We start from the raw sequence: 12,582 nt of genomic DNA, 5'->3' as shown, positions 1-12,582 counted from the left end.
TCTCGAGACACGAAGGGGAGTAATTTCAGTTAGCAGCCTAGCAGCCGGACATCGCTTGGCCTGGACCGAGGGGAGATGAGGCAGGTGGCTCATCTCCATTAGGTTTTGCAGAGCTCCCTGCTGAGATTCTAGGGATCCCAGGGGTCGAGGGTGAAGAGAGAGAGGAATGTGTGAGAGACCAACACGAGAGGCTTGCACACTGGGGTGTCTGTGAAGGAAAGAGTGGGGAGCATGACCAGTGAGCCGTGCTGGGCTGTCATCCGTAATGGAGAGACCGTGGGACGAGGTGCTGGGAGGAAGGAATTTGAATTAAAGCAGTCTCTGAAAGGGTTAACTGGGCCCTCAGCAGCAAGGTGGTTCAGGTAAATAAAGTTCAGGGGTGGGGGAGCTCCGCTTTTGTGCCTTTGGTCACACGTGGCATCTTAGTGCATTCGAAGCCAGATTTAACCTGGAGCCATGACTCCTATTTACTTTTCTTTAGGGAAAGGCTTCACTGATCTTGTTCCATTAGGATGCCAGAAAATTGGCTGTTGAGAACTGAATTTAGTTAGGAATGTCTTTACCGTGGAGTGGATACGACTCATTTTTTAGAGCGGGATTTGTGCCGTGTGTACCTGTATATGCATTATTTTTTTTAAAATCCCTCTGTGGTTTGGGAGATTGAGAAGGACCTTGCTGAGAGAGGCATGCTGATTGCTTAGGTAAATGGCATCTAGGGGAAACGTTACCCAGTCCCCGGCTGTAATGGACGTTTCAAGGCTCCTGATAAAAGAGAACCATGTCTGAAGGTCACCACAATTTACTTTGCATTGTCAGATGGAACAAAGGTTTGAATTAAGTGAAGTCCAGGAGGTGTTTAAAGCAATTGTGTAAAAATGCTCTGAGCTTTGGAAATTTATTTCTGTGTTTATGAGCCAGGCAATAAAATAGGTTTTGTTATTTGGTTTTAGCTGATAAACAGGATGGGTTTGACACACAATATTGCACTCTTTTTCCTGTAATTTTTTGACCGGAGGCATTAAAAAAAAGTCTGTGTCATCTTTAGCTTTATTTTCTAAAAAATCATGTTTTTGTGAGGTCAGAAATGCTTAACCTGATTTGGCTACAAAAGCCCCAAATGATAGGTGATTCCTCTATGGTACCTTCCCAGTCCTGGAAATGGGGTGGATCTGGGGGCATGGGGATGGCGTAGTTGAAAACGTTGTTGCCTGAGCCAATTAAAACTCCTAGTTTGATGTGGACAAGGGTTAAACAGATCCTGCTGTGGTGGTACTTCAGTAATTTTCTTAGTATTTGAAATTAAGAAAAATACAGTGTTCAACTTTTTTTTGGTCAGGAAAGTATTCCATGTTTCTCTAGGGAACGCCAGCAGAAAAGATGGGGCTAGTAGGCAAAATAATAATCCAAAATACCTTCCCCCTGGTCTCCCAGAGACGACCACTGGTAACCACCTCTGTGATGAAAATATTCCCAAGCCTTCCGTGTGTGTGTGTATGTGTTATACGTGTGTCCCCCCCCCCCGCCCCCTCCGCGAACCCCACCTCTCTCCCAAAGTCACTGCATTTGATGTTTATTCGTGTAGTCTGGTTTTCTTGCCTAGCAGTATCCCATAAACACCAGTTCCATTTTGTGGGTGCCTCATCACTTAGCAGATTCCTTGTTTGTGCTCAGACGTATTTCTGACTTTCTGGTATCAGCTGCTGCTGACGCACGTCCCTGGTTACGTCTTTGCCTTGCCTCCCCATCTTCTCCAAAGTTGGCAGCCGGGAATGCGACGGTAACAACTGTAACATCCTTACACCTGCATTCTAGCGCTTTCTTCTTGGGTTGCGGATTCCAAACCACAGCTTGTCAGAGTCCGTCCCCCCCCCCGTCCCCCCCCCCGCCACACTCTAGGTTCTGCATAAAGAGCCCCGTCCCCCCGTCCGTCTTGGGTGACGGCGGGCGCTGTTAGGGGTAAAAATCAGCCTTTAAAAAGCTTCTTATTTAGAGGAGGAGAGTCTGGTTGCAGAAGTAATGAGTCACATCAAATGGATTATCCATTCACAGCATCCCGAGATCCCAAGACCATTGCCTTCTCCCCACACTTCCATCAGGTAGTTTGAACGAAAACCTTGGGGGATGGGGGGGATGGGGGGGGTGGGGAGTCTCCGTGCCATTAATAACACTGGGATTAGTGTATATATGTAAACATACCAGCCAGCCAGTCAGGGTTCAGAAACCTTAGTGGTTTAAAAAATCTGCTTCCGGGCCCTCAGAGACCTTTCAGTTCGGCTCGGCAAGGGACGCGCTCGCTCTCCTTCCCTATTTAAGATCATGACCTAAAATTTCTAAAGGAACAGAACATGGAAAGAATAGTGCAGCGGGGCTTGAAGTGTTTGCCTGCAGTGTATTTATCTTTAAGTAGCTACTTTGAAGGGGGTCCACATGTCTCCTGCCGGAGGCGTAATTAGTATCTTTGCCTGGTCCCCTCCGAGGGGGCCGTGTGTCAATAAGCTGCGCCCAGTGGCTGGTACTGTTGCTCTGTCACTGTTCTCATTCTTCTTTTTTTTTTTTTTTTTTAAGATTTATTTATTTGACAGAGAGAGAATGAGAGAGAGAGAGCACATGAGAGTGGGGAGGGTCAGAGGGAGAAGCAGACTCCCCGCCGAGCCGGGAGGCCGATGTGGGGCTCGATCCCAGGACCCTGGGATCATGACCTGAGCCGAAGGCAGACGCCTAATGACTGAGCCACCCAGGCGCCCCTGTTCTCGTTATTCTTAATGAGCTGGGTCTTCCTCCCTTTGTTCTGACTGTGATTATTAACAGATTAAAAAGCTCAGCACAGTAGAGCAGTGGCAGGTTAAATGATTGTCTTATTTACATTTTTCTCTTTATGGGGCACTGCAAACAAGGGGGATTCCCAGAGGGGATTCCTGAAAAACACACACACACACACACACATACACGCTTTAGGTTCACACACACACACACACACATGCTTTCGGTTCTCATGATGGTGGGTGCCACAGACCTGCGGATTACAGCGAACTCTTTGGGGGGCGGCGGGGGGCGGTATTCTCGGTAAAGGAACAGCACTGTCCGCCTTTGTGCAAAGCAGGGCTTTCTGTTTGGGGATTTGCCTGCCTTTTGTTTCTAGAGTCTTAGAGAATCTTCAGTGATCAGCTGTCATTCAGTTGCTAATTAATTCGGCAGGCCTCTGTGGAACCCTTTTTATATGCTAGACACCTAGAAGACAGAGATGAGGAACAGGAAAGTTGAGAGGCTCACAGCAAACATGTGGAAGGTGCCAGGGTAGAGGTATGTGTGCACGGCACACAAGCCGGAAGGAAGTGCCTGGGACAGCCATGCAAAGGAAGGAGCACTTGAGCTGGCTTTGTGGAAGGGGAGGGGGGCAGGCCCCTGCCGAGGTATGGGTTGGTGTGTTGTTTGGGAGGCCCCAAGTGGATGCAGCGGGGAAGTGAGCTGTGTTGTCCACTCCTGCGGGCCTTGGGCTAGATACTTGGGCCCCACTGGGGTTCTGCAGCTGACAAGGTGATTTACCATGCCCGGGCCATTCAAAAGGTGATCCTGGCTGGCGGCTCGGTGGAAAATGGCTTGAGGCTGCAGAAAGGCCCCCCTCCCTCCACCCCCCCGGGTGGGGGTCGGTTATTGAAGCATCCAGGCCCAAGGCCTAGAATCTCCTATCTCTGGCAGGTGACTCAATCTGCAATAAGCCTGTTTCCTCATTTGTAAGATGCGTAGGGGGTGTCTGTGCCGCTCCCCGCCCCCGCCGCTTGCTGCGGGGTCAAACTAAAGCTCCTGGGCATTCAGTAGGCCCCCCCAGTGCCCTTGGTGGTCATCCCAGAGATAAGGCAGGATTTGAGATTTAGGAAGGAACCTTCCAAAAGACCAGCAGAATAGCCAAGATTGCAGGTAGCCTGCCTGCCGGGGAGCTGATTGTCTAAAGCCCTTTGCCCTCCTTATTGACAAGGAGAGCATACATAGATAGAGGACTGACTTTGGGTATTGAGGACGATCATTTGTAAGTAGGGCAAATGCAGAAAGCCTGGGGTGGTTTAGAGGTCACAGAATGAAAGGGGATTAACCTGCTAGAAAGCAATTAAGCAATCCTCCGATTGCAAGGAACACTTCAGCGCTAATAATGAACTTCGTTGAGCAAAATGGGAATGCTGTTACATTAGATGGGATCTTTGGGGAGAAAGGCCAATGCCACAGTGGTACACAACTCTTTTTTTTGATGGCTCCTTCTGAGAGGTGTTGCATCTTAATTTTTGAGAGTGGTAGCAGAGAGAAGTAGGATCCAAAATTATACTCTCACCGCCTCGAGGGCCAAAGGGACCACCTTCTCTTTTCTCCAGATAGACCAGCCTTTATATGCTTGGTTTTCCAATTGAGTCTGTGTTACGTGGCTGAGTTCTGCTGGGCAAGCGATTTATTTGCCAGGATAGTTTAACAGGCTAGTTAGGAAGAAATATGAAACCATGGAGTTCTTCAGCGCTGAGGGAGGGGAAGGATGGATCCCTTTTAATTGCTCTGTGACCTTGATCAGTTGTTAAGATTCCAAGACCTTTTGCTCCGAGGACTGACCCTGTTCCAGGCCAACCAGCCTCTGACCAGGCTTTGCCCTCCCTGAAGATAAAGCAGGCTCCCTCTTCCCCCACCACCTGCGCCTGGCACAGAGTCCGTGGTATTCCTCACAATGGTCTCTGGCCTTCTTAGTTTCTAGAGATTCTGAAATCCATTTAGAGAAGGTAGATGGGGGGCGGGGGTACTTTTAGTCGGGACAATCCTGTTTTGATTGCTGGTGAGCATGTTGCTGGCTGCTGGGGCAGCATTATTCTGAGACCACTAAAGTCCTTGGTATTGTTAACCTTAAAAATAAAACTCAGTTATTTTACCAGCAAAAATGGACTTCTTTGGGGGACAGCAGGAAATTGCAGTTTGGGCATACAGAGCACAGCATGCCATCTGGCAAACCCAACAAAGAGGAACGTTTTGTGGAGGAGGGAGTCAGGAAGGGGTTATTGTGAGTCAGAGTGCATTGGAGAAAAGTGAAGAGTTCAGGGTGCTGACCATTTCTCAGGGGCTGAGTAGCAGGGGTGGTCGATTTCTTCCAGGAGATGCAGTGTGTCTCTTTCCCTGTTGGGGCCTATAATTGATGACTCTTTCCCGTTGCCCGTTCTTCTGTTGGGGCCTGAAAATGGACACTTCTTCCTGTAATTTGCATTGATGGTGTCCTGGCTCCCCTCTCTAGCCTCCCAACTCTAATGCGGTCTCCCTTTATTAATTTTCACAGTATGCGTGTCCCCCAGGCAAGGTGACCCTGCCTTCAGCGTTCAGCGTCTGTTAGGATTTGTGGACGCTTTGCATGATGAAGAGAGCACAGACTTTGGCCATGTTCACAGAGTGGCCTGTGAGCTTGATAAAGCTACTTTCTAACTTGTTTCCACTTCTGAGCTTGATGGGTAGAAGTGAGGTTCAGAGGAGGCCATCCTAGCTGTTCTGTGGTGTGATCGTGTGGTTTTTGAGGAAGAGCCAGAGAGCCCTCGTTGCATTCGACTGGGTGTGTATTTGTGTATGTTTTAAGCCATGGGTATAGATAAGAAACCTGGGAAAGACTGTAAGGGGAGGGTCTTCTCCTCTCTTCCCCGCCACCCCCCCATTCTTCTTCTCAACCTGCTTGCCTTCCCCGTTTAGGAAAGCAGATGGGAAATTGCTTTTGCTCCTACCTGTGTGAAGTTACCTGACAGGCTGATGTTATAGTCCTGAGTCTTTGTCACTGAAACCAAGTGTTAACCTAATACCGCTCCAGTGAGAGCTAACTTACGGTGCTTTTGCGTACATGACCTTACACCCTTTGGGGTCATCACAGTTGTTACAGCTGAAGACCTCATCCTCACTGTACAGACAGGCAGACGAGTCTCACAACAAAGAAGCACGTGACTGCTGACGCTTCCTTCTAGATTTTGGGATTCCATGGAGGGTCTCGTTCAGTGATTTGGATTGGCACATACATAAAGAAGGAGCAGTCCCAGGATGGGGCAGGGGTCGCACAGGCAGCTCCTTATCCCATAAGGAATTAGGGGCTGCCTTTGAATTTGGCCTCTGGCCTGGCGGGCTATTCCCCACGACCTCCTGCACGTACACCTGGTGGTGCCAGAGATGGCTTTAGCTGAGCGTCTTTAAATTTTACCATAATTTTAATTACCGTTCCTTTAGAACAGGTGATACTAATTTTCTCTTGATGTTATGCAGATAAATCATTAAAGGCACGAATGTGGATCACTCTAAAGAAAACACACAGAGAGGCTGGGTATGGCAAATAATCTTAGGGCCCACGGAGGTGGATGAAGTTGGGGAACTCCTTTTGTCAGTTCTTCTTCCCAGGTAAATTATAAAGGCCGACCTGGAAGAGACCAGGAGACCCCGCCGTTCGCTGTGTCCTAGCTGTCCCACAGCCTTACAGGGCACTTTGTGTTTCCCTGTGGGGGGGGGGGGTAAGATGAGTATGTGGTACGTCCATAGTTAGGTGAATGACCCAAGGCAGTTGGCAGCTGCATTTTTCTGTGACTCTCCCGTGTCAACGATTGGAGCTTTCCGCTAACTCAGGAAATCCGCAGACAGCTATCCCTCTAGCCCCCAGCCTGGCCCCTACCAGTTCACTCTTTTGTTTTAAAATTTCCTCGTAGGATAGTAGGGCCCGACTGCTTTTCATTCTGTTTGTATAACCTGAAAGGCCAATCGTGAAAATGCCAACCCGGTGGGCCGGCTGGGTTTATTAGGTCAAGCTACAGAAGTGGACTCCCCTGCTCAATGACCGCATGCAGGGAATCCCTGTAGGGTCTTCCCAAAATAGAATGGAGCTATGTTTAGCTTGTTAAGATAAAGAACTGGTTGGGGGAGGGAAGATAATGGGAAGGAGGGCTTGTATGTATGTGTTCATGATTATGATTCATAGAGAAGAATCCAATTTTATAGAAACCACAGCCCAAATTAGAGAAAGCAAGCTTTTGGATTAAAATGATTTCTGTTGTGGTTGTAACATACCACAGTTTGATTTTTGTCCAGATGAAAACATTTGGTTTTCACTTCAGTAAATATTGTGGAGACATTGCCAGCTAATTCTGAAAAGTAATGAAATACGGCTTTGGCAAAGCGCACAGGCATTCTGTACTCCGGATTCCACTTATCTGATCCAAGTTCAGATTTTTTTTTTTCCACATTTGCTAATGCACTTGAATAATCAGAAGAGAAAAATCTGCCTGTGATTTTAGGAGAAAACTGTATACGCTAAATACACTTTTATAATTTACTGGGTATAAAAACTCCCTTGCTCCTCCCCAAACACCCCACACGTTCCGTAAGTCTTTTCGAAACTGTCACCTTTCATTGATTACATCTCTAGAGCTACAGTTTGCAACGGAGACAGGATGTAATTCTGCGTGGTGAGTCAGCCTCGCTCTGTTGTTAATTAACGTCGTGAATGGCGCTTGTCCCTTAGCGTGGGGAGACCACCCTGAGAACACCGGGGGAAAGAGCTCGGAATGGGAGGCTGTGAGCCCCCTCGGAGACCCCTCGTTTTCCCAGTCTTCACTGGTGTGCAGCAGGTGGTAGGTGAGTCCTGCTGTGGGAAGGGGAGGATCTCTCTGAGGAAGCTTTTTCATGTTGTGAGACCACACAACCCCCTGTCCCTGGTTTTCCCTTTCCCTGTAGCTCCGTTCCTGTTTTCCTGAGTGTTAGCCCCACAGTGAGCTTTCCCAAAGTCTGCCTCCTTGGCTGTTTGGAGTAAAGAATTTTCCCTAATAAATTGTCTAGAGATGAAGCTTGCTTATGTACTAGGATCTATAAGGTGCATACTGTTTCTGGTGAAAACTTTAAAAGCGTATGTGCTCTACTGTTTTCACATACTAAACACTGATTGAGCTTTTTGTGGCCTCTTCATCAGTAGTGAATGATTATGTAATACACCCATTCACCCCTTTTAACCTGAGGAATGTGGGGTAGTTTTCACTATCGATAAATAACCCAGATTGCTTTAGGGTTTATAAAATGCCCTTTCCTTCACCTTTTGTGTGTGTGTGTCTGTCTGTCTGTCTAGCAGATTCCTCTTCCTCTTAACTAATCTGTAAATTAGATAATCGAGCTTGAATCTAGGCTAAGAAATGAACGTGCTCTGTGTGAATGCCTTTAACTAGTTGTGGTTCCTTACAGGCTTTTTGCTTCCTTTTATATATTTGAAGTTGTTACATAGTTATTCTCCAGGTATTAGTATATAACAGTTCTTCCCTGTCACCTTGATTATTTTTAGTGTGGCATGAAGTAATGGGATGATTTTACTGGTTTTATCTCTGCGAGAATGAAACGCAGCTTCTGCTCTTGGCACTTCCCTGGTTTGTCTCGATCTGAATGCTAGCTTTGCCAGCGGACACGCCAGCAGCAGGGGGCTTGGAGGGATTACATACAGTAGCCACCTGGTGACAGAGTACCAGGCCCTGTTGGATTTAATGTTTTCTGCTTGCTTCAGTTGGACTATAAAGTGAGTGAAATGTAAGGGTATGAGAAAAATTCTGGAGGTCTGTTCTTCTGGGGCAGAAGCTAACAGTTCACGAGGCCACTCCTGGTGGACGGGGTTACTGATTGGCAGTGGCTTCGTGAACATAGGCTAAAGGATGGTAAGGGCCATACCCAGGAGGAGCCGGGTTGTTTGTAATGAGTGGCACCTGCCAGAGAGGAGAATTGGTACAAGCCGAGGATGTGAGCTAAGGGCATCATCTTGCCTTGGAGTAATTACCTGCCCCCACTCCCAGGTTCATTATTATTGAATATTGAGCCTTTTTCAGCCACTTAACCCTTCTCTCAGAAGTACTCCTTCTCTTTATCATCCTGGCCTCTCCGTTCCCCATCTGGTTTGAGAACGCTTCGTTACCTTTTTTTGATGATGCTCGCCTTTGGGTCCAGACCAGAGGTCAGTGGTCCTGACTAGAAGCTCAGTCGCCTCTTAGTGTGAGGGCGCTTATCCCTGTGCCCCCAAACTTAAGGCACATCACCTCCTTCCCGGCCCCGACTGCAGAGCCGGCTCCCCCAGGACTTGGTGGTGTTTGGAGTTTGATTTTGAGAATGCCCCTCAGAGACACCCCATCTCCGTTCTTCACATCTTACCTGTCCCTTGTGTTAGTTAGCCTCTGACTTTCTTCTAGAATACCGGGGAGGTTAGAGCAGTTTACTTGTATTTGGGGAGAAGCTGTTAGAACAGATACGTTCAAAAGATTGGTTATTTGCTGCCGTTGTGGAAGAAATTACCCTGTGTGCTTTCTTTTAGGAATATTAACGCTTGGATGCGTCTAGACATTTCCTCCATTTTAGTTCTCTGGAACATAATGTTCACCCCATTCTCAAAATCTTGAGTATGAGGAATGGGATAGTTGCTTTGTGCTGCTTATCCAAGGTCTGAATCTTTAAAAAAAAAAAAAAAAAAAAAAACCTCAACAGATGCTGTTAAATGGAAGTTAACTCTTTGTTTTTCATAGTTGTACCTGTTTTTTTTTTAGCAGATTCTCTTTGAAACCTAGACCATTTTTATCAGTCTTACACCACCATGCCCCCCAAAAATATGACTCTCCAGTGGTCTTGGTTGCAGAGTTTGCTACGTTTCCTGTTGGGAAAGGAGACCCAGGAAGGCTGGAAGGCTGGAGGGGCTGGGGTGAATCCCCTACCAGCACATCCCTTCCCCTGCTGACACACACACACTCTCTCTCTCTCTCTCCATATCTCCCCTCCCCCTGCCCCGGGCTGGTCCACGAGTCCAAGATCGAGCCCAGGCTCTTCTTTAGAAGAAATCCAACATGGGTAATTTTATCTGGGAGGCACTTGAAGAGATGCTTCCCTCATTACCTCTCATTTCACAGAAGAGGGAAATCTGATGACCGAGCCCCACACTTCCAAGCGTTGAAGTTCCTTGCTAGGTCTGTCCGACAACACGTAACGTGTTGCCTTCTGTCATGGTCTGTGCCAGGATGAGTTGGAGCCTTTGGTGAAATGTCTGTGTCTGTCCGTCTGCCTCATGAGTGCTAAAATACAGTTTGCCCTGAGTTTTCTAAAATATATACAGTTAGATTTGGGAATGAAAGATCCAGCAGGATTGGTCATTGGACTGAGGATGGAGGCACGTGCCCTGTGCCCACCTGTGAATGGAGAATCCTAACTGCGGGTTCCAAGTTGGGAACTGGGAAGGGTGCTGGTCCCCTCTTCCTAGTCACTCTTGTACTAATCCTAAAACCACTTTAGAACAAGTATAGATAGGTTGTTCCAGGGGAAATAGGGCTAGCCATTTTTTTTTTTTAAAGATTTTATTTATTTATTTGAGAGAATGAGAGAGAAAGAGAGCACAAGAGGGGGGAGAGGGAGAAGCAGACTTCCTGCTAAGCAGGGAGCCCAATGCGGAACTCGATCCCGGGACTCCACCAGGATCATGACCTGAGCCGAAGGCAGTCGCTTAACCAACTGAGTCACCCAGGCGCCCAGGGCTAGCCATTTTCTTTTTTCCTTTCTTTCTTCATCTGTAGCTCCTGGTTTATAAGAACCTTCCTTCCATTGAAAACCTGCTTCTAATTGGAAATGATCAAAGGGGAGGAAACGAGCAAGGGTAATGGCTTTTCAGACCATAGCCAAGTCTGTTCTGCCACGTACATCCCTTTGGAGTTTCATTTCTACCCAGTGGTGTGACCCACCTAACTTTTGGGGTTTTTAAAATGCAGTAGAAGGAAGGAAGAATAGAAGGAAGCAGGGGGCTTGGAGGTGTCTGTGTGGTCTTTGCATTTCTGCAAGATGGGTATTGGGATTACCACTTCTCCCTGATGTTGCCCATTTATTTCCATAACCTTGTTGGATCATGTGGCTTGGCAGCCCGACAGGGATGATTTTAACCTTTGTGTCTGAAGTTCGAGATCTCCATTGGGAGGGAGAACAGATTGGTCACCTGTGTTATCGTTGATACACTGGAGTGTTAGCTCATTCACCAGAAAGCAGGCGAGAGAAGGAATGATATTTCATGCTTAATAGTTCTTCTGCTACTTGGTGGTAGCTCTCCCCAAAATACTTCACGGTTAAGAAGCTTGAAGTTGTGGCCGGAAATTAATTTGGGGGATTTTCTTTGGATTTTAAGCAGCCTCTGGTCCTAAACAATAAACCATGAGTTGAGGGATCTTCTAAATTGTCATTGTCTGATAAAGAAGAACTATATTGTGCTTCTTTTTAATATTGAGCTTATCTTCTGGTGTTACTGCTTTATCTTAAATTCAGAAATGAAAACATGAGCAGAAGGTTAAGGTGTAAAAGGAGTGAGGGGTGTGGGTTAGTTTAGTCTTGTGCTGGAATTTATTTTAGTAATTATACGTGCTACTAACCTGATCATAATATCGAAGTAGCTTCCAAATATATTGTGATTTGGGGGAATCCATGTCTGTGCTCGCTTTGGCAGCACATATACTAAAAATGGGGGAATCCATGTCTGTCATTCATCTCTTTGTGAATACAAGACCAACGTTACCTTATATCTGGAAGTGTCATATTCCTGTTATTACTGCTTGGTTTGTCTTCCATATTTAAATTCATTTCCTTAAATTCATGTCAAGTCTAGTAAGTTAAATGCATAACCCAGAATAGTTTCTTTCTCTCCTCCTTGACATTGTAACTAGTTGTCTTTAATTTTACTGATTCCTGCCTGCCCCACCCCTTTGCTCAATTCAGTTCTTGGTGGTTGTCATCCCCCCCCGCCCCCCCGACTATTCATATGAGATTTAAAATTTTTGATTTGTTGTTTTTGGTGAATGGCATCATCCCCCTACTGGGGGGGGGGGGTTGCATGAAATCCATTGAAAGGACACAAATGGAGTTTTATTTCCTGGGGGATATTTGAAAAATAAAAGTGGCAGTAGAGATGAACAGCTTTGTTTTATCTGCTCGGGCAGATTAGGTTCGTCCCTTAATAAATGTCTCCCTGTGTAGCGCCCCTTTGGAAGGGGCGAGGGCCAAGGCCTGTGGTGATGAGCCCTCTTCGTTCAAACCCCCCAGGTTCTCCTGCGCTGCCCAACAGCATGGTGTATTTCGGAAGCTCTCAGGACGAGGAGGACGTTGAGGAGGAAGACGATGAGACGGAAGACGTCAAAGCAGCCGCCAATAATGCTTCATCTTCATGCCAGTCAACCCCCAGGAAAGGAAAAACCCACAAGCATGTTCACAACGGGCATGGTAGGTCCACTCTCGATTTGGGGTAGAAAATGCTGGAATCCATAGCTCTGGCCGAGAGAGCTGCTGTAGGTCATCTGTCGAGGTAGAAGATGAAGATGAAGGCTGCATAGCTTTTGGGTGGCAGAGCTAGTTCTGGGGACTTCTCTAGGTGTTGGGCATTTGCAGGGCAAAGAGGTGGGTGCAGCCCAGTGTGTTCTAGATGAACAGATTGTTAAGGCACGGGTATGGATATTCTTGCATGGTGGAGGCGATGATCAGTCCCGAGTGAGCTGCAGATAATGGGATTCGGAAGAGGAAGAGATGATCTCTAAACAGGGATGGGCCAAGAAGATC

General features: G+C 47.1%; 1 protein-coding gene across 4 annotated transcripts in view; it reads left to right on the top strand.

The window, feature by feature from the left end:
* The window catches only part of JARID2 (jumonji and AT-rich interaction domain containing 2), a 153,719-nt gene that overhangs the window by 89,515 nt on the left and 51,622 nt on the right, over positions 1-12,582 (top strand). For all 4 annotated transcript variants that reach the window (XM_081827650.1, XM_081827652.1, XM_081827651.1 and 1 more), the window contains one exon: positions 12,073-12,249. In XM_081827650.1, the coding sequence (XP_081683776.1) occupies positions 12,073-12,249 (177 nt within the window). The remainder of the gene's footprint in view (positions 1-12,072; positions 12,250-12,582) is intronic.

Source organism: Leptonychotes weddellii, chromosome 8 (assembly GCF_054177405.1).
Source record: "Leptonychotes weddellii isolate Sample4059 chromosome 8, ASM5417740v2, whole genome shotgun sequence".
Taxonomy (NCBI): Eukaryota; Metazoa; Chordata; class Mammalia; order Carnivora; family Phocidae; genus Leptonychotes; species Leptonychotes weddellii.
The sequence above is the reverse complement of the archived record's forward strand: the minus strand, read 5'-3'. Positions and strand labels throughout refer to the sequence as shown.